Raw genomic sequence first — 25,674 nt, forward strand, 5'->3', positions numbered from 1 at the left:
TGATTGTGCTGCAGTGGGCTTGTAATGTCATTAAACTTCCAAGAGCAATAGAGCATAAAGTCTGGGTGAGTGAAGTGACATGACTGACATGTTACACATGACTCATTTACGATTTCAGACAAAACAAATGTACTCGACATATAAAGCTCGCTTTCAGTAGGTGCACCAATGCAACCTGTTGCCAGCAACAAAAAAAAGGGGGGGGGGGGAGAATGCACAGATCCTTCATTGTTTGGAACATATGATAAAATGAAACGAATAATGATTGTAGCTATAACGTACAAAACCTACTAAATTGATGCTGGATTTGAATAGAAAACAAAGTGTGTTTAGCACTATTACTGTATAACAGCAACATCTAATTTAGATGCACAAGTTGATTGCACTTCAAAGGTTTTTAAAAATCTAAGTTGTACTTTGTGAAACATCTGCAATCTCCAGATGTTTTCAGCTGGCAAACAAAATTGGGCATTTCATATTGTGGAGCCTATTTTGCTAATCATTCACTCCACAATGCTCCCTGTATAAAATGAATCTGCACTATCTAATTCCATGAAGATATTTCAGCAGCTGCCAAGCTGCAGGCACTAATCGACTGCAAGACTCTTGCAGCAAGACCGATTATCAGACAAAAATCTTTTTACCTTTTAAACTAGATCCTCACTCCTTTCCTTCCTCACCTACGGAACGTAAAACATGACATCTTATTCCCCTTCTACAGCAAACTGAACTCCAGCACAAGGTGAAAACAGGACAAAAATATAAACTTTTTTTGCCATAGGTGCACATTGCCTTTAAACTTTTTTTGCTCCTAAATAATAAAACAATTGATTATATTTCCCCTTACACAGTTAAGAGGTTTCTTTGTCTATATTGGATGGGGGAAGCAGGAGTAGGAAGACTTGTGGGGCTTTTTAATTAGGTTGTCAAGGCAGCCCTTCCTTCCTCCCTTCTCTTTCCCCCTTAAATGTATAAAATTTGTTTTTTTCATGATTCCCTTGAAAATGTTGATGAAACTACTTGAGCAGAATGTGCAAGGTCTGAGGCAAATATGATTAGTGACTCTCGCAGGACAGAGATAAACATGGACACATTTGTTTTTCCATCCTCCTACTCAAGTCGTATGAAAAAAATAATGCAATAAAGCCTTTCTTAGAGCCCTCAAGCAGGGCTGAATTTAAAACAAATGCTATTCTTTAGATTTCAATCCGTCTTCTCCTCCCCTAAATGAAAAAAAATTGTATTTGACTGTTTTAGGAGAGGGGCTTTTCACTAGGCCAAAGCTTCCTAATGACACACCATATGTCGCAGTGTCTCAACAGCTGAGGGAGACAAGGAGAAGAATGATGGAGAGCTCTAAGCAGAAATCTATTTGAAATTTAATACCATTATCCTAATGCACACAGCTTATTGTTTGGCCAAGAATCTGCTTGCTCCAGCAAAGCTGATAGGGTCACCCGTGGGCGGAATATATTCTGGATTAGCTCTATTGGTGTCAGTGATCCAGGAAGAGTCACTATCAGAAGGAGCAGCGTCTGCCTCAAACCTGAGGTCAGTTCTCTACATGGAACTACAGTAAGAATACCAATTGCTTATTTTTCTCTCCTGAATGGAAAGTCTAGTTTGTACCAGTTCACTCACAGCTGGAATTAACTGGTTGACTAGCATCTGCCAAAAAGTGGTTATTGAAACAGATTGCCGTTTTCAATATGCTATGATTTAAGTCCTTTAGTAGTCATTAATTCAGCCAATTTAGAATATTTCTAAATTTATAACTTTTTTATCAAAAGAACATCAGGGATAGAAACTGAGTGGTAACACTGGAAAAGTGCAATTTTCTATTTCTGGTGCAGGGTTGAATAAATAATTTTAGTTTTGGTCCCAGTGCTATAAAATGCCACTTTAGTTTTGTTTTCCTAATGATTTCTCAACTTGTCTTGATTAAAAGTCAATCCCGGCCCAATCTATATACCTGCACGTAAAGCAAATGTAGAGGAATGTCACATTGACTTCAACTTCGGGGAAATTAAAAACCCTAATAACAGTTTTGCAACAGTACCATTGAACATTGACAGAACACATCCAGTAGAGGGCAACCCAGTTTCAAAATTTCTCATCTTCCCATCGGATCCTGTGGTCATTTTTATATCTAATTGGAGTAAAAAAGAAAATTGCCTCAACTAAAAATTCTTTGATGCTGTCATTTACTGCCGTTACAGTGATCATAGTGCAAAAAGCTCTCACTGTCAATCTCAATGTGTAGTCATTACAGGGTACATACTTGGCTGGCACACTAGGTCATTCCATGTTTGGAAGGTAGAATCTGGTTTCTCCACACAAGGTCAACACAATTGGTGTGATTCAAGTGACTCCATTTATCTGTGACACAATAGCATTGCAGGGAGATACTTGGCTATATGCAACTAAATTTTTAAAAACTCTATAAATTATCTATTTGATTCTCTACCAATGGTACTTATCTGCTATTTAAATAAGCAAGGCTTTTAACGTTCAACCTTTCCAATTGAACAGAGATTTAGTAAAATATACATCAGTATTATTGGAGGGAAGGGCTGGGGTTGGAAGAAGAGAGAAGTTTTCCTTTGACCACTAGTCACAGTACAGGGAAAAAACAAATTTGCAATTACCATCTGAGCATAGAATTCAAATGTTGCAAACTCATTCTGGAGTAAATCCTGGCATAATTTTTCTTGGCAAAATTATGCGTCTAGTCACAATTGAACAGCAAGAAACAAACATTTTAAATTTGAATCGATGCATTTTGCTCCCTGTATATAAGCGGAATCTAAATGAAGCCGGACATGCATTTAAAATAAAGACCAGCTCAGCACCAATAATGAGGACAATTTTGTCCTGTAAGTTTAATTATTTTTCTGCAGTAGATTTTGTTGCTGGATTGAGACTGTGACATAATAAGGCAAGCTAGTCCAATGCCAGTACAGGATTTGGGGTACTGCCAAAATAGTATTGGCTTAGTTGAGTGCTAAGTTTTGTGCACACGATTCTTCCAACTCAATTACTGTGGTCTATAATTATTAAGACTAAGGATTATTGGGGTTTTCTCTTATAGATACAATTACAGTAAATTATGAAGGTCAAACTTTTTGTTTGGAGGATTTAAGTTTGTTAAAGCTGGAAATTGAACATTTCAAACATTAGCACGGTATGCTGTGTCAGCTTCAAACATTCTTAGGTAAAGGATAGAATAAATTAGGAACAGTGAAGCTTCCTCCACTCTGACACAAACACTGCACCTTTACCAAACTTTGGAAGAAACCCCCCAATGCACCATTTGGCAGTTCAGCTAGCTTTACGATTTCAGGAAGATGCCAATTTTCTACTAAGTTCAGGGATGCTTTATGCTATGCACTTGCACTCAAGAAAGTGATTTTTTTTCAACTCCTAATAGCTATTAACAGATAGAATATCATCTTGCTGGTGTGGGTTGGGTTCAAATCCAGGTCCCACAAGTGACAAGACAGTGGGATAACCAATTAACATTGCAAAATTAATCTAGGACATCTGTAACCAAGACTTTTTGAATGAGAAAAAAATCAAGAATGATGTTGGCTGACCAGAAGATCAAAAATATTTGCTGTCCATTAGCAAAATTACAATTAATGTCTCCCCTCCTCCCTTCCAGTCTGAACCATATACACTATTGTAAGTTAATTGGTACAAATGCACCATTGCAAATCATTTAAAATTAACTGTGATTTTAATGTTATGGAATTACTTTGGGCAGAGAGAAATAAATCAAGAAAGGAGATACTAGAAATGTTTTTAGTGCCACATTCCTCTGTCTCTACAATTACTCCCATTGCCTGGTGGGAGATAAATAAATTTTGCTCGCTCCCCTGCTTCCTCCAGAGAATAAAAGAAACCCAAGGAATTGTACAATCATGTGTGCACAGTGGGTAAAAGTTGGAGAATATGCACATATTTAAACAGCTAACAAAATTGGTTTAAATCTAATTAATGTCTAAAAGCAAATGAAACGGTTTACTGCAATGCTCAAATTCCCATATGCACTTTAAAAACCAGTCAGTTCCAATGTGCTCCTTAAAAATACAACTATTAAAAGTTTGGATCATCTGAAGGCTCTGTGGTATATTTTGTTCAGTTAAACCATGCACAGGTTATTTGAAACTTACTCAAGCCATTCAGTATTTTACTTCTAACTAGAAGGTTGAGAGCATATGGCTAAAATGTATTTGTCATGGGTGGCTGAATTGCATTGGTTCTTAGGGAGCTGGACAGAGTAGACTTCCTCAAAATAAGCCACAGCTAGAGAAGATATCAACTTAGAATTTACTAATAATCTAACAAAATTTCCTAGGCATCAAGTAAATCATGCAGTTTAGCAAAATGCTGTGCAATAGATGCAGTTAATGACAATGGCACCCTGACTGGCATAGACATGTTTACTCAAGAAGGGGATGTTGAACGTTTAAAGGATATTTTTATTCAATCCAGTTCCCGTCCTTATGGATTTGCAAGCACCTACACAACAATGCTTCACAATTAGGAGGGGGAAAAAAAACAATCTTAACTGCGTCTGTGACAATGAATGACTCTTTTAGGGAGTGGAATGGAAGGGGTGTGTGAGGGGAAGGAGAGAAAGTTAGTGAATCATTTCATATCTGTCTCACAAAGCACCTAATGGCAAGTTAAAGAAAGACATTGGCAGAACTGGTAAATGATTGCCTAGGACTGCCTCTTGGATGAAGAGCAGTACATAAGCAGATAAGCAGCACTGAGATAAGATTTTTTTTTGGGGGGTGGGGTAATTATAATTGTACATCAAGATGAAATCTAAGGGTGTTCTTAATTGCTGAACAGGCCTTTATTTCACTTATTAGATTAAAATATTACCAGTATGTAGACGTTTAAAATGCTTTTGTGGGAATTTGCTCTTAAAACCCATTTATACCTAATGGGTTCTTTAGTCCTATGGAAAGAACTGTAATAATGAGTAGAGCATTCTTTCGAGTGCATTTTATCAATACCCTCAACCCATGCTTCTTCTCACAGCTTGCTGTGCCACTACAGCAACAATTGTAGGCATACAGTATTTCATTTAAAAATGATTCCCTCAGTGGAATAATTTTACCGCCTCTCTAGACTAACTGGAAAATAAGTATTTTTTCAAAAAGTTTTTAGCAGCCAACACATCAACATAAAAATTAACTAAAATAATAAAAATGAAAGTTCAAGTTTTCAAGTTATTTTTCTTAGAATATTCTGGACTGTCCCCACATTTAGCNTTTTTTTCCCAATGCAGTGCAATATGACTCTCCACTAGGGTTTAGGCAGTAGCTCATTTTTGTAACCACAGCAATGATGACAAAGCGGCAATGGCGAGGACCTCGGGACCAAGTACAGTATTCACGGAATTCAGCGCAGTATTAGAATAAAAAAGAACATTTCTGCATGCAGACCCATTAGCACACACGGTAAAGCTTTCTACACGTGTCTGCTTGCGACTCGTCTTCTGAAGTCCACTTCGGATCCCCGTCTTATTATTTTTAAACTGCCATCTTTCATCATTAACACAGATGGATTTTATAGTCCAACCCAAACTCATTCCAGTGTTTTATAATCCCTGGATAGTTTTAAAAACTCCACTTCAGGTGCCTTTCTGACCACTGTGGGCTGGAGGTTTCTGTGTATATCTCTAACAGATTTTATACCATTGCCCTATTATTTTTGCAAGCAGCAGAGAGGTTTCTTTCTATCTGTAAACGGGTAGTCGAATGTGAGCATTTTGATGGTCCAACAGTCGGGGTACTGACACAGTCTCATACCCTTTACCCAACATCTGCTCCTTAATGCAGGGTGGATGAATATCATTAATCAAATACTCCAGTGACTGCAGACTACTGCTAAGGATAGAGGTATTACACAGCGTTCTACTGGAGACACTAGTGAGCCCATCTGAAGGGTGAACTACAAGGTCACGGTGGCCATTAGTGAGCTCCTGGGGGTTGTAACAGTCGCTATCTGGAGTCACCAGTATGCTGTTCCAAGGGGCAGCCAAATACTGCCCCGTCGAAAAGTTGCAGTGCATGCCCACACAGTTCAAAGGAGACGATGGAATTTTTTCAATCGTAGGCGCCAACGTGTACGACCGTGGGATACCACAAACCTCCGGTGATTTACTTATTACTCCACCCCCACCGCTGCCAGAGTACATTCGGATCTGTTGTTTCTGTTGCCATATCAAATAATCCATTCCGTCTGGGTAGAGCCCAGGTTTCGGTCCTGCTGTGGAGGCCACAATTGAAGCAGCAGCCAGCTCTGCTCCCCCACGGCATTCAGGTATGACAGATCCAGTGTATACTACACTTCCATTCGCCAGGCTGGCAAAACCACTGACGCTGCTCCGGCTGACCACAGTAGCCGGGCTTGGGTTGGTGACGATGGCACCCTGACAAACAGCAGCGGAGACCTGTTGTGAAGCCTGGGCCTGACATTGTTGGTTTATCTGGTAAATTATGCTTTGAATAGAGGGAAGGTTTGACTGCTGTAGGGCCAGGCTTTGGCCTGCTATTGGAATGACAGACGTTGAAACAGTCACATTAGGTGGAACAGGTCCCTCCAAAGGCTTTTGGCTATTATGGTAAGTTAGCTGTCCAGGACACGATTGACTCTGTGCTAAAGTGCTCGGCACGGGGTATGGTCCAATGTTGCCATTTACAATTTGCGCAGGGGACATCCGAGTCCGCTTGCCTTCTGAATTTTTCACAACGCTTTTACTGTGTACCTTCACAATGGCTAATAGGCCCTGGTAGCCTCCAGTATGCAAGGGGTATGGGCTGTAGCGTTGCCCGGTTGTGTCATAGCCATTCACAGTCCTATTAAGGTGCTTATGCTGAGGAACCCTGATATTTGTAGGAAAGATCTTGATTGTTAGAGGACTGCTGGCCACCTTCTGGGCATAAGCATCGAGTTCAGCTGGGCTGGGATACCTTGGCGAATGTGTGGATGTGCCCGTTTCACCTGAAACAAAATATGACAGTTAAATTAGAACAAAGGAATAATCGAAATCCTAATTGTACTTTCACCTGAAGCGTTCACTTCTGAGGGCTTCTCTGACACACATACCAACTTTGTCTTCACTGGATGTCAACAAATAAGCTGTTTAGCAGAAGAGCTAACAGGACACAAACACATGTTCTCAGCTAAACCAAAACTTGTTATATTGTATTCCTTTTAACTGAAATGAAAATTATATATATCCAAAATCTTGTGCAGAGATTTGATCCACACCCTCAAATTGAGATGGAAAAAAATGCAGAGCCTATTTTTAAATCAATGACTCCTTCCTTCAGATATATTTAAAGAGCTCATGTCAGTACCATGGTCACATTTTTTTCTAATTCAATGAATGGTTTTAGTGTGGACCATATTGAGGATACAGCTTAGAGATGTTCCCATGCAGGAGATAAATTTAAACAGTGGAAATGTTGGTCGCTAAAGAACCTTGTGTAGTTTAACAGTTAAATTATCTTGCATGCACTGATCATCTCATTAATTACTCCAGACTAGTTACCCAAGAAGGTTGTTGGCACAAACACCCACAAGGAGAATGAACAAACTGAAGTATGAATTGTTGGGCAGGACATCAGAAGAAACTCCTCTTTTAGGGATCTTGAACATAAACCTGAAGGGACCTTACTGCTGGGACCTTGGTTTAAACATCCCATTTTAAAGACAACTCCAACAATGCACCACTGCCCTACAACTGCACTGGAATGTCAGCCAAGAACCAACGTGCGGAGTGAATGAAACTACAACCTTCTGGGCAGAGGCTTCATATGTCCTGGTACTATGTCAAATGCAAGGATTATTATAATTAAGGAAAAACACCTACTTTTACTGCAACATTACAACAGTTCTAATTCCCACGTAAGCCATTCATAAGAATGGCTGATGCTGGAAATGGAATTGACAGATGACTGCCCAATTACAGGCAACTGTGTGCTGTGAATTTCACTGAGCAGGAAATGTGTTCAAATGAAATCAACGCGTTTCATTTAGGATTAGCAGCTATTCAACAAGAGATTCAATTCCATATTTTTGCTTCAACTCTCCACATGAAGATTGAGTAGAGCTGCTGCATTTATTATCTGTCCTTTTTTAGTATGTGCAAGTCAGCTATTGTATTTTGTGCAACTTGTGTTTGATGTCCCAAAGCACTTCATAACACAAGATATACTGAGTGTTTTATGGGCAAATGTGGCAGCCAGCAATGTCCCACAAACAGCCATGAAGTGAATGACATCCTGTGCCACTAGGAACAGATCTGACTGACAGTAGAGGACTTGGTTTTGAATCCAGGACATAAACTATTTGAAGTGTATAGTTTAACATGTGCATATGACTGCAAGGATGGTGGAAGGCAAACTGTTTTCTCGTCTAGGAATTTTTATGCTCTTAAGTTGCCTCCTATCTGAAAACTAACGAATAGGTAGATTTATCTAAATGTTGAGACAAGTTCATGAAGTATACACTGATAATTGCTTGTGCATTTTAGGTCCATTTGATCTCCAGGTGCTAGTATAACATTTACTTAGAATTATTAGTTAATAATATCAAATAAAATTTTAAAAATTAGCTTGGCATCAATCTCTGCTATGGTTAAGTGCTCCAAAATACTTATCTTGCATGAAGGACGCTACATGAATGCCAGTGCTGGAATTGAGGATACAAAGTTCCCACCCACTTCATACAAAAAAATATTGTAGAGCAGTGAAATTATCATGAATTTCGACACTTCGAGTATTTTTTAAAAAAACTATTAAACAGCCTTCACGCACTTCCCCAAAGCAGTAAAGGATGACTTACAGCCATTGGATTTTACAATTAAAATTACACAGCAATTTCAACTCATTTTTATCACAGTTGAACAATTTTGATGCTGAATGCTAGAATGCAACATGTAGCATGTTTTTTTGCTTCCTGGATGTTAACTCATATTATGACCATAATAATACTTCCTCGTATTGATAATCTTTACATTTACTAGAGTCTTTCATGTCGGGAGGATGTCCCAAAGCACTTCACAACACAAGATATACTGAGTGTTTTATGGGCAAACGCAGCAGCCAGCAATGTCTCACAAACAGCCATGAAGTGAATGATCTCTTTTTGAATACAGTGAAACTCTGATAACTCATCACCGCAATATGAGTTGCAACTCTGAATATGGGGCTTGAACCCACAACCTTCTGATAGAGGTGAGAGTGCTGTCAACTGAGCCAGGCTGACACACAAAGGGCAGGTAAATGGGACTGAAACAATTGGTCTTTAATTCAACTATACATGACAAGAAAGATCATGCTTAAATCAGGCTCACATCTGGATTAGAATGTCTCTAAAATGGGAGTGTATGAAAGGTTCTAGAATTGAGGCCACATGCAGCCCTTAAGGAAGGTGACATGTTCCACAGTGGCCACCCATGCATTTTAAGATGAAGTACAGTGCTGGTTGATTTTCTAGATTGCCCTCAAATTGTGAATTGAAAAGAACGTTTTCTCAAAGTGCCTGAAGGGAGAGGATGATGGAAAATTGGTTGTACTGCCAAAGCTCTAATGGAGTTCAGCTTTAATCTAAGTTCTGCCAGATGTTGAAGCCATGTTAAAACAACGCGGACCCACTGTAAGACTGTTTCCAATTTCCATTCTAGGCCTATTTGTAGATGTAAGTCAATAAAGCACAAGCAACAATGGGCTTAGTACTAAAATTCTAAAAATTCCCAACTTTCAAGCGCCGTGTTTTCATGCAGAAACTGGATACATCTGATAGAATAATCTGCAATGACACTTAGAACAGAAGGTCAGAAACACAGGCTTAACACATGAGGATGTTACATTTCTGCCTTTTAGGGTTGGTATTCAGCCACTGATGGGAGACATAGAGAAGTTCATGCTGAAATGTATGGAACACAGGGCATTGCCAAAGTCCAGGGGAAGCCATAGTTAAAGTACTCTTGAGTGCGGGATTGGATATTAGTAATAGGTTCCAGAATGAAAAGATCATTACCCCAATTGGCCCATCATGTCTGTGTTAGCCCCATTTTAGTCCCGTTTACCTGCCCTTTAGTCATACCACTGTAGCTTACTGTTTTTTTAATAAATATCTATCCAAATTCTGTCTCAAAATAGGTCCCGACAGGGCATTTCTATACACCGTGCGTGAAAGAAATTCTCTTAACCTCCCCATTTCCTGGCTATCTTAAATTGATACTCTCTAATCACCAACTTACAGTGAAAATAATTTCTTCCTATTGACTCTATCCAAACCCCTCATTATTTTAAAGTCACCCATCAAAGTTTTTTGTTCCAATTAAAAATACTGTTCCTCTAGTCTCTGCTCATTGGCCAAACCACTCACCCCTAGTATTATCCTCCTAAATCTCTGCACCTCCTCGATTATTACTATTAATAATAATAATTGCCCCCTTTATTGCCTTGACATCCTTGCTAAAGTGATGAGATCAAGAGTCAAAATAAACCGGAAACAGATTTCTCCAGGTAGAAACAAACTGGAATGGGAGTGAAGGGAAGGAAAGTCACAGACATCTACAACATTCTACCATACAAATTATGGCCCTTTATGAAGTCACTCTAGTGATTCCATCCCCCTCTCTTTCCAAAATTAAATGTACCATTGCTGTTAGCAGGAGCTGCAGATTGTTGTGGGATGAGAAGGATAGCAAACAAGAATAATGTCACCTGATGCAAAGGGAGAGAGAGATTTTTGTGGTTGTGCTAAAGGCATGTTATCAGAGCAATTTCATGGATGCTTAGCATTGCTTCTAGCCCACAACACAATAAGAGCATGTTCTTCACTTCAGCAATAAATCAACAAGAATCATAATGAACACAAAAAAATGTCACGTTGATGCAATTTTACACATCAAAAAATGGTTGAAAAATAAAATTAAATTGGTGCTACGTTAACTATCCTGTCAGGCAAGTACACTGTGGAAATAAAATAAATAGAAAATCCCACATCTCCAGCCTTTAGAAATCTGCTATATGATAAAATGCTGTGGAAACACATTTGTTGCATTCATTACTCTTTCATTTTGGGTTCATTCCAAGTATCTGATGGGCCATTAACTGTGGAAAATGAATACATTTCCAACATCCATGGCATAGATGAAGCAAATTAGGTGCTTAAAACCGGAAGGGAAATAAACCCGAGGACCATGCAAGGCTTGGCCTTGTTCCAGGCTAATACGAGAACACAAAAATAATCCAACAGGAGGCTGTTCCTAAATCAGTCAGAACATATTCCAACAGCTCTATAATGCAACCACGTACCATTAAAAAAATGCATAGGGACCAAATCGTAAGTCATCAACCAAGTACAAGTCATTACCCAAGTTACAACGGCAAGCTTGTGGTTGGCCAGTGAAGCCCAGTGAGGATGGGGTGATCGGCTCACAGAGCTTGGTTTGGGAGAGGACACAAACTGCAGAGTTCTGAATAATCCACAAGAAATCGGGCAGCCAGTGGAGCCTAGTGAGGACTGGATGGGTGATGAGCTTGTGAAGTTTGATGCGGATGGCGGAGTTTTGGATAATTTAGAATTTATGGATATAGAACCTAGAATTGAGAAAAGTTTACTCTGAACCTGTCTTGCGTTACACTTATCCTGGGAGTGTGGTAAGCAATGTAGATAACGAGCATCTGCAGTGGGAGAAAATGTTTAATTCCTATACTGAAAAACAAAAGCAAAACTTATGTAAATATTTGGAAAATATTCAGAAGGATTGGAAGAAGAGGAAGACGGAAATTACTTTGTAGTATGGTATTTCCCATTAGCTTTAACTTTGAATCCTGTGCATTAAATACCCATAAAGATGATACAGTAATGTGTTAAAGAGTACTACAATGAGGATTCATCAGTGTGCTGAAATTACAACCATTTCCAAATTTCCTGTCAAAACCAATAGTGATGAAGAGGAAAAATAGTCAATTAGTAGAAACATCTTGAAACAGCTGATCAGTAAAGACTCGAGCCATTTGAATTGATAATTTGGGGTGTGGGATAAGACACTTTCTTAACCCATGGCCACATTCTTCTCCCCTTATCTACTGCCAGTGCTAGTAGATATTCGGAAATATTTAAGTAGGCCCTATATATTTCCAGCACTGAAGGATAATGATACCAATTTCTACTGCAGCAGATACACACTGATTTAGCAACAATCTTGTTTCCTGGAATCAACACATCCATACTTCAATTACATCTTGAAGCCAGCTGGTCCAAAATCTGTACATTACTCAATATGGCACCATATTTTTTTAAAAACACAAGGTCACCAACCTGGAAAACTTTAGCAAACTAACTAAAACAAATTCAAGACAGTTTGTTCTGGACAGAGTAAAGGATTTGCAAACAGTAATTTTATCCCAAACTTTGGGATTATAATATTTTAAGGACTGTTTTTAACCCATATGCTATAGCTGTAATGAACATTCCCGAGCATCATATTGGAATCAATGACAGAGAACCCATGAAAGCATTCTGCTGTGCCTCATTTTGCAAATGGAGATTGCATTCTATCTGAAGCCCAAAAGTTAATTTGCAAACTAGTTCTTTATGATAACTGCGATTTATAAATTTTATCGCACAATGCGCTTACAGGGGAAAATAGGTGTCATTTCAGGCCTATGGTCCATTAGTGTGTCAGCCTGCCTCATTAGTAGCACTCTCGCCATGGTACTATTGGAAAGGAGAAGGAGGTTTCTCCAGTCAACAAATGCCTCAAATAAAATTGGTCACTCAATCCATGGCTGTTTGTGGAACATTGCTGACTAGCTGCCTGCTGTGTTTCGCCCACAAAATACAGAGTCAATGCAGTTTACAGAATATCTTGCGAAGCATTTTGAGAAGTCACAATGTCATGATAAGGCGCTATATCAAATGCAAGGAATATATTATATCTTTAAAGTCTACTGCATAAAATATGTTGCAATGCTCAAGATCCTCACCTAATAGGAGTTAGTAGATCACTTAGACAAAAGCATGATCCATCTGCTTTTAAACTTCCAAACAAATTTCCAAGACTTAGAGCTTTAAACATACGTTAATTCTGGCCATTGTGGGCGGTTGGATCTAACTTATAATCTAGCTAACTAATAGTAACAGCATCATTACTCATATGGAGCAAAACATTATACTACAATGGTCCTTGAAGGGTTAAATGGTGATTAGTCAAAATGCCTGCCCCCTCCCCGTTCTGATTATTTTGACCTTTCCGACAGACTGAATACAGAAGATAAATGTGAGTATTCTCCTTCATGCTGGCACTGCCTGCCCTTGGAGCCACCCGAGGATCGTATAAACCCAAATGCCAATTACCATGGCATTAATTAGCTGGCAACAGACACTAAAAGCTGACGTGTTCATTGCAGAGAATAGAGAGATAGCAAAAAGGGGAAGAAACACTCCTGTACTGAAGCATCAATTAGTCCAACAATTCCAAAGATATTCTTAAACCCAAATCCAGAAAGACATGTACAATCTGGACCACTGCAACATCAAAAAGAGCAGTTTTTTTAAAAAAACAAGAGTTTATCAGTTCGGCAGAAGCAAAAAAATAAATTTCTATGGCAGCTAAACATTTCTTTCTGTACAATCCACAAATGCAATAGGCTGCAAACCCAGCACAGAAAGAATACAGAATTACAAGACAGTAATTTAATCTAGGGGTTCAGTCAAGGTCAAACCATACAAAGCTCAAACGGTTTAAATTTGTCATCAGAACCCTAGGATTGGATTACTGCTCAATTTAATTAGGTGTTATTGTAGCAGATATTGTCACAATTTATTTAGAAAACTTTTTATATGGCTGCAGTATGGGTGTTTTCTCAACTCCTGTTGAGTTTGCAAGGAGTAAAACAGAAACTCAAAGAATCAGTTTGGAATATTCGATATCCAATAAACCCAGATTGTTGCAGAAAGTTTCAATACCAGACATTTTAAATCATCAAAACTAAAACTGAACTGTGCAGACTAACCACTGTACATACAATGCTTGCTTTACACAGCACCCTTCATGCACGGTAGCATCTTGGGAGTTTTATACATTCCAACTGAGAAACCAATTCTTACTAGTTCATATTTTCCATTCATTTTAAATAAACTCTATCCTTGTTTTTCTTTCAAACATTTTTCCACTAATTAGGATTCTGAGGCATCCCTCTGGGGAGCAGTGTGTTGGCATCAGAATTACTTATCGCTTTGAATGTGATTTAAGAGAGTAAAATTAATTTATAATTCATGAATTTGATATAACACCTATATTGTTGAGAATGTCTCAAGTGCTTAACAACATTTCTGTGAAATGCAGTGACTATATATTTGCAGGTGAATGTGGTAACCAATTTGCATAAAGCAATATGCCACAAACAGCCATGAATTGAATCACCAATTTTATCTGGAGGATTGTCAGCCAAGACGCTGGAAAAAAATTCCTTCTCATTTCAAAATCTAACATCTATTTGAAAAAGTCTATGTTTAACATCCCATCTGAAGGACAGTGCCTCTCACAATGAATCAGTCCCCCCACACTGGATTGGATTGATCCATAACATGTATCCCAATATCACAAACTAACTTTTATGTTATTATTTATTATAAATATTGTAATGGGATATTTATATTTATAGTTGGACCTGGTTTTAGCATCTCAGCTGAAAGAGTGCAGCCTCATTAACTGTACTGAACTCAGAACCTTCACAAATGTGCCATTAATTTGACTTACCAAAGCACTGTGAACAATAACAGTTAAAGCTCTATACACATTTTTCAGTTGGAGAATGTTAAAGACTAAACAAATTTAGATTATAAAACTGCTTATTTTGTGGAGTACTAATAACTTCAACAAAATAAACCAAGTTTAAAATCATTAAAAGGATACCATCATTTCTCTCCCTCGAAGCTTCAGGGGTACAATCAGCATGACTGAAGGACATCCAGTAGAATGACATTCTTGTTTCAGAGGTAATTAGAGCATACTTATTTTTAAAAAACTGCTCCGAGTGCTACATTCTCTGTTCCTCTCTTTCTGCCCCTCTTGTGGCAATTACTGCAAGCCAACAAGCTATAATTATTGTGACAAGCAGGTCCACCTAAATCACTGCCATCTCCGACTGAAGATAGACAGCTTGACGAGGTGCCTCTTCAGTACAGTAACCACGGCGTGAGAAGCAGCCACTAAAACAGCTCAGGCAGCTGTGTCAACATCACTGTGAACAGCTGAAGTATTAAAGAGGCCCTTTCTCGATGTCATACAGCAATTAGATTTTAAAAGGGACAGTGGTCTCCTTCCACCGGTTTCCATTTCCAGCAACTCTCGACTGACCATGTGGGTTTGCTTTGCTCATCCTCCCTCCCCCAGTGGTAAGATTTTTAAAAACTGTTGAGAGCAGTCTCTCTTTTTGTGATAATGACACTTTCAGGTCTTTCCTCTTTTAAACAAATTTAAACATTTGCTTAAACCTGCTGGCCTCGAGTATTCTTTACTCTTCCTTTTTGAACCTGTAGAATACCTTGATAAAATGTTTGAATGTTCCTTGCCCACATAATGCTAATGGTTGCAGGTTTTGCTGTCTTTTTGACTGTTTTTACTTGCATCATATATATTATTACTTTTGCGAGACTTCTACAAATGGAAAAATAACCAGTGTTTAGGCCTGCCATGGGTGCAACTTTTCCACTAAACTTGGACCTAAACAAGGGAGTGGTTAGGAAAGGTTTTGCTCTAAACAAGCCTAAATATCTACTTGAAAAACAAATTGAGGCTGAAACAAAAAACTGAAGCATTGATGTAAAGATGAAGCAGTGAGGACTGGACGGGAGGCTTGTCCTACCCTTAAAAAGTAAAATCTTTAAACTTCACACAAAAACCAAACGTCAAAGTGTTCATACAAAATAGTTTAAAAAATAAGCCTCCAAATTACATCCCCAAATAAATCGCATTATGTAGCTTTCACATCAGGAGGATGTCCCAAGGCTCAAATATAACAAATGGGGCAAAGGATATCTGCCACACCAGATGTTTTAAAAACTGACTAGCCACTTTGTAGTTGAACATTTCACAGAGGATGGGTTTGGCTTTCATGTAAAATGAAACTTTGTTGTAAAAAAATCCTAGCATGAACTTAAAAGATTTGGAGCAGAGCCAAGGTTTCACACACCATTGAATTTGAACTACATCAGCAGATCTGTGTCAAACTGAATCATAAAACCAAACTAAGGTCACTCCCATCTAAAGTTATAATGCCTTCCAAGCATAATCCAGTAAACTAATTTAAATCGCTTGCACTTAAATTAATGGGGACCCTGTGTGGTTGCTGTTTAAAACTGTCAAACACAAACTCTTGGATTGCTGCTTCTGTGGCTAATCATTCTCCTGTGATCCCTGCTGGAAGTATTCAAGGGCAGATGTCAACTAAAGATTAGATTAAAATTGGCTGTGCTGGTTTCACACTGTCCAAACACAGATAATGGCAAGTAGGAACTGCAAAGATGGCTAGGTCTGAAAAGATGGCTGGCACAATTAGATCAAGAACACACTGGCAATATTTTGCTGAGATTCCCGATTGGTCCCAAAGGAGGGTCAAATCTCAGCAAAGAATAATACAGTATTCCTGTATTCTCAAATTTTGAGATTTCTCAAATTCTTGTACCAATTTAAGCCGCTTTACAAATGTAATTTTGTATTGTATTCTAACTTTCTAATCATGGAACATAGGAAGTTGTTTGCTACACCTCTTTGAAAGCCATTCAGCTCCATTTACCTGTCTTTTCCCATACCCATCACTCGCTTTCACATATCTATCTAGTTCCCTCTTGTAAAAAAAAATCTGTATTCAGCCTGGACCACTGCACCCAGCAGGGAATTCCACAGTTTTAAGAATTTTCTGCGTTTAAAAAAAAAACCTCCTAATCTCTTTGCATGCCAATTTGCCCCTTTTATGTCTTTTTGCATCAGAATAAATTCACCTCTGAACATCTGTATAGATACCAAGACATCCCTCAGTTCTTACACAAAAGAAAAAAAAAGTCCAATTGTGCAGCGAGTGGGATGCAACATGGTTCTAGTGAAGCCCAGCTGCTAGGCCCCAATTAACCCTAATTTGCAATACAGTCTGTTTAAATGCAGTAACAGTGTTACATTGTGGGAAGGCTGCAGGGTTAATCACAGCAGGCTGAATTACAGACCCAGCGGGGCTAGGACTCAGTGCAAATAATAGAGCTGTCTCGGCAAGTCAGTTGTCAGTCAGTGAAACAATTAACTACCCCAGGAATTTACCAACAGAGAAAGCAGAGTAGCATCTGGCTAATGACAATCGTTTAATTGCTCGTTTGCGAGAAAGTTCAGACGGAGAATAAAGCTGCTTTTATATTGTGGTTCCAGTCGTGCCAAACTGGACACACGGTCAGTTCACGCTGCATCCGCTGCTTTGATATTCCCACCACAGTTCTGAGCAGTAGGGTGCATATAGCAAAATGACATTGTGCGCATGCATGAACATTTTACGTCATTAGTTAGTAAGCACTGTGATAACAGTTGCGATTGCGCAGAAGTGCAACTATTACAAATTTATTTCAAATTTTGTTTTACGAAATGATGCCAACGATGCTTTCTGCACCCATGAAGGCAGTGAGACTTCAGCGGCGACCAAATAACCCAAAAGTCGGTCATCATTTAGTGCAGGAACCAAGATGTACCCAAGACAAGCAAGCGCATGCTCAAGTCGGGCACATCCGGAGCCACCCCGATTAGACAGCTTTGCTCTTGGTCACTTTCCCAGTTCCACAAGCATTATTTGGATAGTTTAAGACCATAAAATAAATTTCTATGTTTTGCACATTTGCAAGACTGCCTGAAGTTACCATGTTACTCAGCCAATAGTGTCAGAAGTCCTCAGCGATCAGATCCAATAGAGTTCCAAGGGGCTTTAAATGTCTGATGATATTGTGTAGGTAACGGAATAATGTCCATATGCTCTCTGTAGTCAAACTCCAAACATAAAAGCGGCACAAATGATTCAGATTTCCTAGTGAGTAGTTTATGACATACTTAAACAGGTAACAATATCCACTTTGGTTATTTAAGTGGACTTTTCTTCTGCTGGTTTAGATTATGGTGTCTGAGGGACGAGTGCAGGCACTGACACTTGAGCTTTGCTTTATAGTGAACACAGCTTTTTGCACTTCAAATTCTGACAATGTATTGACTTATACCTGCACTCTAATGTCTTAACTTGGTGATGGTTGCAAAAAAAAAAAAAACTTGTGATAAATTCAGCTGAAATCTCTAGCTGTTCTGCTTTTGCTTCTGACAAATTAATCTAGATCAATCTGGTGGTCAGCCCAGTTACAGAAAATCATTGGAACACAGTTTTCACCATGGTAGGATGTTTCGCCATGGTAGGATGTAGGGTTATTTCCCACACAATGAGCTGCTGACAGTATTCCATAAGAAGGCGCCTCCAAGCAGCAGAGAAGCTGTGTTGTTCTTATGTACCCTGGAGGTCAATTACAAAACAACTTCAGTGTAAGGTAGAGTGCAGGGTTCTTTCCCACCTTTGGCTGGGAAGTGGTGTAAGGGATACTAAGGAACTTAAGTCAAAGTCAAGATTTTTTAAAGTGTGTTTATATGATTGGAGGGAGTGGGGAGGAAGAGAGATTATAAACATTAGAATCTGAAAGAGAAAGCTAATATTTTAGATGCGACTGTTTAGATGCGACTGTTCAGAGAAGTCATAAGCTGAAAACAGCAGTCTGAACAGTGAGTTGCCCACAGGCAAAGAATGTATTGTAATTGAACTTGGGGATGATTATAGAAATACCAACAGAGAGATAGCGAAGGTTGCAAATCAAATGGACAGCAATGGCAAAGAAAGTATTTAACAAAATTAATGTATTTTGTGCATAAGCAGAATACTCGAGCATTGTACAATTGTGAACATTAGGATTTTAAAGCTGAAATAAAACAACTGGAAACTGTTCAGTTATGGTGCTATGATAAAATCTACATTAACATTCCAACTGAATATAAATTTACAGTTGAAGCAGGAAGTGTTGATTCTTTCAAACACAGATAGTTTTCTTTTAGGAAATAACATTACGGGATACAGTACACAGGTAGTTTGGGACATATGTGCATGCAAGTGGAAGATGAACTAGATGGACCTTAGTCTTTTATCGTCTAGCATTTCTTATATACTTATGTTATTGATAAAACATGTTTTGGGGCTCTGGCCACACTAGGACAGAGATTCTGAGGCTTTGATTAATGAAAATGGAGCTACAGATGATACTGGGATTATTAAAACAAAATATTAGCATCTATCCATTAAAGAATGAATTTAAAAGCAGAGCAGCTCACTTATTCAGGCTACCATTGGATCTATCCTGGTGACTTTGCAACACAGTGGAATCTAACCACAAACATGCACAGCTGGAATTGTATTACCTACATTAACATTCCAATTGAATATAAATTTACTGAAGCAGAATGAATAGTTTAAAAATGAAACTAAACTTGAAAGGGGTGTCAGCTTACGTCAGTTGCTAGCACTCTCATCTCAGAATTTGTGGATTCAAGCCCCACGTCAGAACTTGTAACTCATAAGTCTAAGCTGATGCCCAACTGTGCTGCATTTTTTGAGGTGCTGGCCTTTATTGGGTGTCTGACACATGTGGAAACCCATCACCATACTTAAGAGTATCCAAGCTAAACAGAGTTCCATGCATCCCACTTATACGTTGAAATTGCAAAGATGTTTATTGGAATGGAATGCGCACTCTCTCTCCGGAGGAATGCATCCTGCTTACCCAATTCTGAATATTTTTGAGCATAATTCAGCAGGATCACATAAGTGCATGGCAGAGGTACATAACTATGATCAGAATTCCACATGGGAGTAAATAACCATGTGAAGGTCTTTGAGGCGTCTCAATGACGTGATAAGGTGCTATATATTTGAAGATACTACTGTGTGCAACTGGCTGCTGAGTTTCGCCCACAAAATATACCGTCGATTCACTTTACAGTATATTCTGTGAAGCGGTTTGAGACATCTTGGAAGACGTGTTAAGGCGCTATATCAAATGCAAGTATTATTATTATATCAAATACGAGGATTATTATCTTACTTCTCTTTGACACAGAATAATGGAACACTGCAGCACCATAAAAATAAGATTTCTTCTCAAGCCACAGGGTAGTTTTAGTTCAACAGAATTTGGTACTTCTTTAAAAACATTTTCAAGTTATTTTATGCAACCTACTGAGCTTGAGCATGCAATAAGAATGAACCTGTCAATTTTATTTGCTAAAGTCATCCTTGAGATTCTTATTCTGTAGATAACAATCCATCTTCTTATGCAAGCAGTGGTTTCAAATCTAAGTGGGCCATCAGCTATCACAGCCATGACCACAAACTACCATCTCAATGAGAGTACAAAAACAATTCAGAAACGCATTGATCAAAAACTGTAGTGCCATCACAAAAAAGCCAGATACTTGAAGAAATAGTTATCAGATCAGAGGTTCAGAAACTACTGTTAGTGACATTTGTAAATATCCTAATAAACAATAGCAGAATTGTTAGTTTATTCCAAATAATTTGAACATATTTTAATTATTCAAACCACGTTTCCATATTAAATATTAATGGAGAAAGTGAATTCTAGGGAGAAGAACTGTAAATGCAATACAACAAACTTCTTTTTTAAACAAAATCAGGATTTGATGGGTTATTCTTGTAGGTCCTAGAAAACATCTGCCCAAATAAGGAACTAAATCAGTTGCACTCAACATCACCCAAAAGGTATCCTGTAGAGAAAGTCTATAGCTCAGTATTAAATTGAAGTTGGTATGCTTTCTGGACCAATTATAATCAGTGTGATTGAAAATTGACCTAGCAACATTTTTATCTCAACTTCTAATAGAACAAATAAAAGCAATCTCCACCTGGGGACAATGTCGTGACTAGTCAAATGTGGCTAACTAATTTGCGCATACTAATGTCCGATAACAACCATGAAGTGAATGACCATTCCCACTAAAAAATAAGAAGTAAAAATGAATAACAGAGTAACTCCTACTTGAGGATGAAAGCGTCTGGGTGGGAAACTGGAGGCTGGAGGGATATGGGAGGGTATTGGAAGAGCAGGGGGACCAGAAAGGGTAAAATGTATTCTTCAGAAACCAGAGGTGACAACTCGAGGTCACAAGATGAGGTTCAACTATATGTATTGTGCTGTGCCAATGCATCAGAACTAGAAATTGAAATTGGTCTCAGAATCAAATCTTAGTAGTTCCGACTGGAGTATGAAATTAGTCCCAGACCCCTCAGTTGAATGTTTAACTGAAACCACCGATTATATTCAGTAGCCTCCCCCCATCAGTGTTACAAACAGCCATTCACTGTACTGCACTGGTCTGATTATATACAATTAATTTGCAAAGAGGCAACCGACAAAGAGTGCTTCTGTCACAGCACATTATCAGAACATGAAATAAAAATCTTCTGACAAAGACAATTAAGGAAGAGTCATCATTTATTCCTTAAGCATTTATTCTAGACAATAGTGTTGCAAAATTCTAACCACCTTTCCTCCTATAGTTCCATGCATTTGTCCTTTTAATTTTAAAAAAAAACACAGAAAAAGCCTACTCTCATTCATTTATGCTGTTCTTTATATGTTGAATAAGCTAGTTTCATCACAGGCGTTTGCAGAATTAGATTACCTCCGGGCAAGTAGTTTATTATCTGTAGTCAAAGCGTCACCACAAATACCATTCTACACATAGAAGTGTCACATTCTATCTGTCTCCACACACAAGTATTAACAGAGCAGCGGCCAGGCATAGAAACTCAAAACAGAAGCAATTAGAAGACTAAATTAAAAATAAACAAGCTGGAAAAATAATTCATTTTCCTTTGCGTTTTTTTAAAAAAAAACTGGCTTCCGACCCCCTTGTTCTTCTTGAAGCCCCCCTCCCCCAAACATGAAAGTCTCAACTCAGCGGAAAAATACAAGTGGTGGAATGTTAAACTGTGGTTGGCATACCAGCAATTCTTGTCAAAACTTATTAGGAGTCACAGATGAAAATCTAAGCACACAAAGTGCTGGGAAGTGGCTCTTAAACTAAATTCAGAAACCTTAAAAGCAGACAGTATTATTTCACTGCAGCATTAGACTGGTAAAGCCAATTCCTCTCAATATGGTGAATATTTTGTTCAATCTTTATTTTTATCTGTATTTTTATCTAAAATATTTATTATCTACGAATTTGAGCATTAATCCTTGAACCACTAGTCCTAGCATATAAAGCGCTGCTTATTTAGTTAGTTTAAAAAGATAATCAATTCAACTTGCATTGGATAGAACACCTTATGTCATCAAAATGGATCCAAGCACTTCAAAGAATTCCACGTAACATGTAGTGACTATTTTATAAGCAGATACAGCAACCAATTTTACCAAGCACAGCAATGAGCACAAAGCACGATGAAGCGAATAATAAATTTCATCTCAAACTTGCTGGGCAATGGCAATGAGAAACTTCCTTCTCTTTTCAAATACTGCCATGAGATCTATAACTATCTGAACAGGCAGATTGGACCTCAGTTTAACATCTCATCTGAAGGATGGTATTTCTGACAATACAGCACTCCTTCAGCATTGCACTGGGGTGTTGAGAATATGATCTCAAAGTCCCAACATGGGATTTGGATTCCTGCAGGATTATACCAGTTGAACTGTACAGCTTTTCAGGATGATACACTGGTTAGTTTTCCACTGTTTGTCCAGTTGAGACTCATCCAAATAGAACATTTACCAGACAAGTTAGTATAAACTACAAGATTAGCTTCATGACTGCTTTATGCATAACTTTCTGGGGCATTCACTCAAACCCAGAAAAAGGATGATGAGCAAAGGGTTCAGATTTACTGCAGAGAGCTCAACAATCACATTAATGTCAATGCAGTATTACACCTGCCTGTATGAGTGAAATCCATCATATAGAAAATAACTGAAACCTGGAAGTGATTTCAAAGCAATAGTTTCACTGAGGGGTTGGATGACAAACAAGCTGTATGATTTATAACAGAATCCTCAAGGTGCTTTACAGCCTTTTAATCATAAATACATTTCCTCATGGAGAGCAAGAATTAAATAAAAATGTGACCCAGACTACTTGTCTGAAGAGCCAACTTAACAGCATTGACAAGATCCTAGCAGGAGAGGACTTGCGCATTCTCAATTGGAGAAAGCATGGGAAATTTGGGGAGGGGGAGACGTTATTTGAAACTTGATACTAAAGAGGAATCAATAATTTTAATAAAACTTAAGGCTTTTTTTAAAGAAGTTTTATTTTGAATGTTTTTAGCTATCCTGTGGTAGTCAAAGTTTTAAACTGCACGCTAGCTTCACTGTTCTTAAGACCTGTTAGTAATCAGTCTGTTCTTCATGGATGTTTCTGCTAGAATTTTATTAAGAATAAAGAGCAGTGAGAAAGAAAGAGATAAGACAGGCTTCAATATACCGCAAAGTAGTGCTATTTTAATTCAAGAAAAGAGCTTGGCAATGATTTCTTGGAAACTATGAAGAAAAATGCTTTAAAGTCAAAACAACAACAACTTACATTTATATAGCACCTTCCAACCCAGGTGGGGTCCCAGAGCGCTTAATAATGGCGGAGCCTGAGGCCGAGCCAAAAGAAGGGGGCAGGTGACTATAGGCGCGACCTTAAAATGGGGAAGTAGGGGACGAGGCTAAGGGAGGGAGTTCCAAAGTTTCAGACCACCGATGAAGACCACCGGAGGATTCGGGGGAAAAAAGGAGGCCGGACACAGTAGAGCAGAGGCAGCAGCTCTGAATATTTGGATATTAAAAAAACATAAATACTGTAACTTTGAAAAGTTTTAAAAATGTGAATTTTATTGATACAGGTCTAACTTTTTTTCAATGAATGAGGTACTTGCTATGAAACACTGAGGANTTTTTCCCAGAAATTGTTAATGAATTGCTCACACAACGTTTCAATGCTGAAATATAACAATACCACACTATGAGTCTTAGTTTTGACATTTAGCTGCTGTACAGTTTCTGGGTTGTATTCAAAGCATAGGTCCTAAAGATAACACATTTGTTGCAAGGCACATTAGAGTAACTTTCTGATAAATATTTAAAGAGGGGAAAGTAAATATTGGATAATGGCTCTCTTCATTAAGGATGACATCCCTTTTAAGAAATTTTTAAGAAATTCTGTCTAATTTTAGAGCGGTTTCCATTCCCTTGAAATAAAAATTTTAATTTTCATATTTCAATAATCAAATAGAAAGTTCATGATTTTAGTGGATTGTACTGGATTGTCAAAAAAAGGTGTTGGGCAACTAGTGAGGTCTCAGCAAGAGCAATAGTATTTCATACCCTCAAAATACAAATTGGCCTCAGCATTTTCATTACTACAGGTATAGAGTTGTAATGGACAATATAAGAAGACACCAGGAAGTATTTCTTTATTCAGACAATAGTCAATGACTTGAACGAGTTACCAGGAATAGTGGCTGAAATCAGAACCCTGGCCTAATTTAATAAACAGCTTGATACTGTGATAGGAAGAAGGTAGTGTGGGTGGGTATTCTGGAACGGTGAGATCAAATAGGCCAGAAGTCTATAATTACACTTGGGTCCACTTTCCCATTTTTGACAATAAATATCCCATTTAATTAACAATCTGCAGCACAGCCTGATAGATAAAACCTAAATATATTTCTGACATTGTGACATCCTCCTGACATGAAAGACACTATATAGATGAAATCTACTGTTCAATAGAAGTTAAGTTTAAGTCCTGTAGCATAGTAGTTAGAGCACTCGCCTTGCAAGCGAGAGGGTCCGAGTTCAATTCCCAGTTAGGGCAAAAAACTTAGGCAAGTTTCCTTACTCCTCATGCCTCGGTTTACCTAGCAATAAGTAGGAATCTAGTTGCTAGTCGATTACTAACCGTGGATAATAATCTTTCAAATAAAGAATAGTTTGGTCACTCAATCCACAACTGTTAGTGGGACACTGCTGGGCTCAATTGGCCAACAAAATATACACTTTACAATATACTCTGTGAAGTGCTTTGAGACATCTCGATGATGTGATAAGGCGCTACATCAAATGCAAGGATTATTATTATTAAGTTTGAACTTGAATTGAGATTTAAAATTTAGCAGAACTGTGTAAATGGGACTGATTTAAGCAAATTAAGTGATAAAATCCGTTCCAAGGTAAAACAGTAGGCAATATAAACTGCCCAGACTGGATAAATGAGGCTTTTATACAGTAGCACAGGAGGTTTTTAATGTGGAGAACAAGCTGAAAAGGATATTATGATTTGTAGTTTAAATTATGTTCTCAGGAGCCATTTTGTCAGCTGAATACTTCTCTTTCAACTAAACTCACAAAACCCATTGACACTGAAGTTAATCGAATGTGATGTTTATCAGGACAAACGGTCAAATGAGTTGGAAAAGCCTCTCCTGCTGGCTGGTAAAATCCAACAGCCCTGAGGTAATGGAATTGTTTGCCTGCATCTGTCAGACATACAGGCAG

The 25,674-nt window shown here is 38.3% G+C and overlaps 1 protein-coding gene across 1 annotated transcript in view; it reads right to left on the reverse strand.

Moving 5' to 3' along the window:
* Positions 1-3,031: 3,031 nt before the first annotated feature.
* fam222a (family with sequence similarity 222 member A) overlaps positions 3,032-25,674 on the reverse strand; it is a 28,269-nt gene continuing 5,626 nt past the window's right edge. Inside the window, exon 2 of the mRNA XM_007901851.2 lies at positions 3,032-7,023. Within this exon, the coding sequence (XP_007900042.1) occupies positions 5,756-7,023 (1,268 nt within the window). The 3' untranslated portion in view covers positions 3,032-5,755. The remainder of the gene's footprint in view (positions 7,024-25,674) is intronic.

This window comes from Callorhinchus milii, unplaced genomic scaffold (genome assembly GCF_018977255.1).
Source record: "Callorhinchus milii isolate IMCB2004 unplaced genomic scaffold, IMCB_Cmil_1.0 Scaffold8, whole genome shotgun sequence".
Lineage (NCBI taxonomy): Eukaryota > Metazoa > Chordata > Chondrichthyes > Chimaeriformes > Callorhinchidae > Callorhinchus > Callorhinchus milii.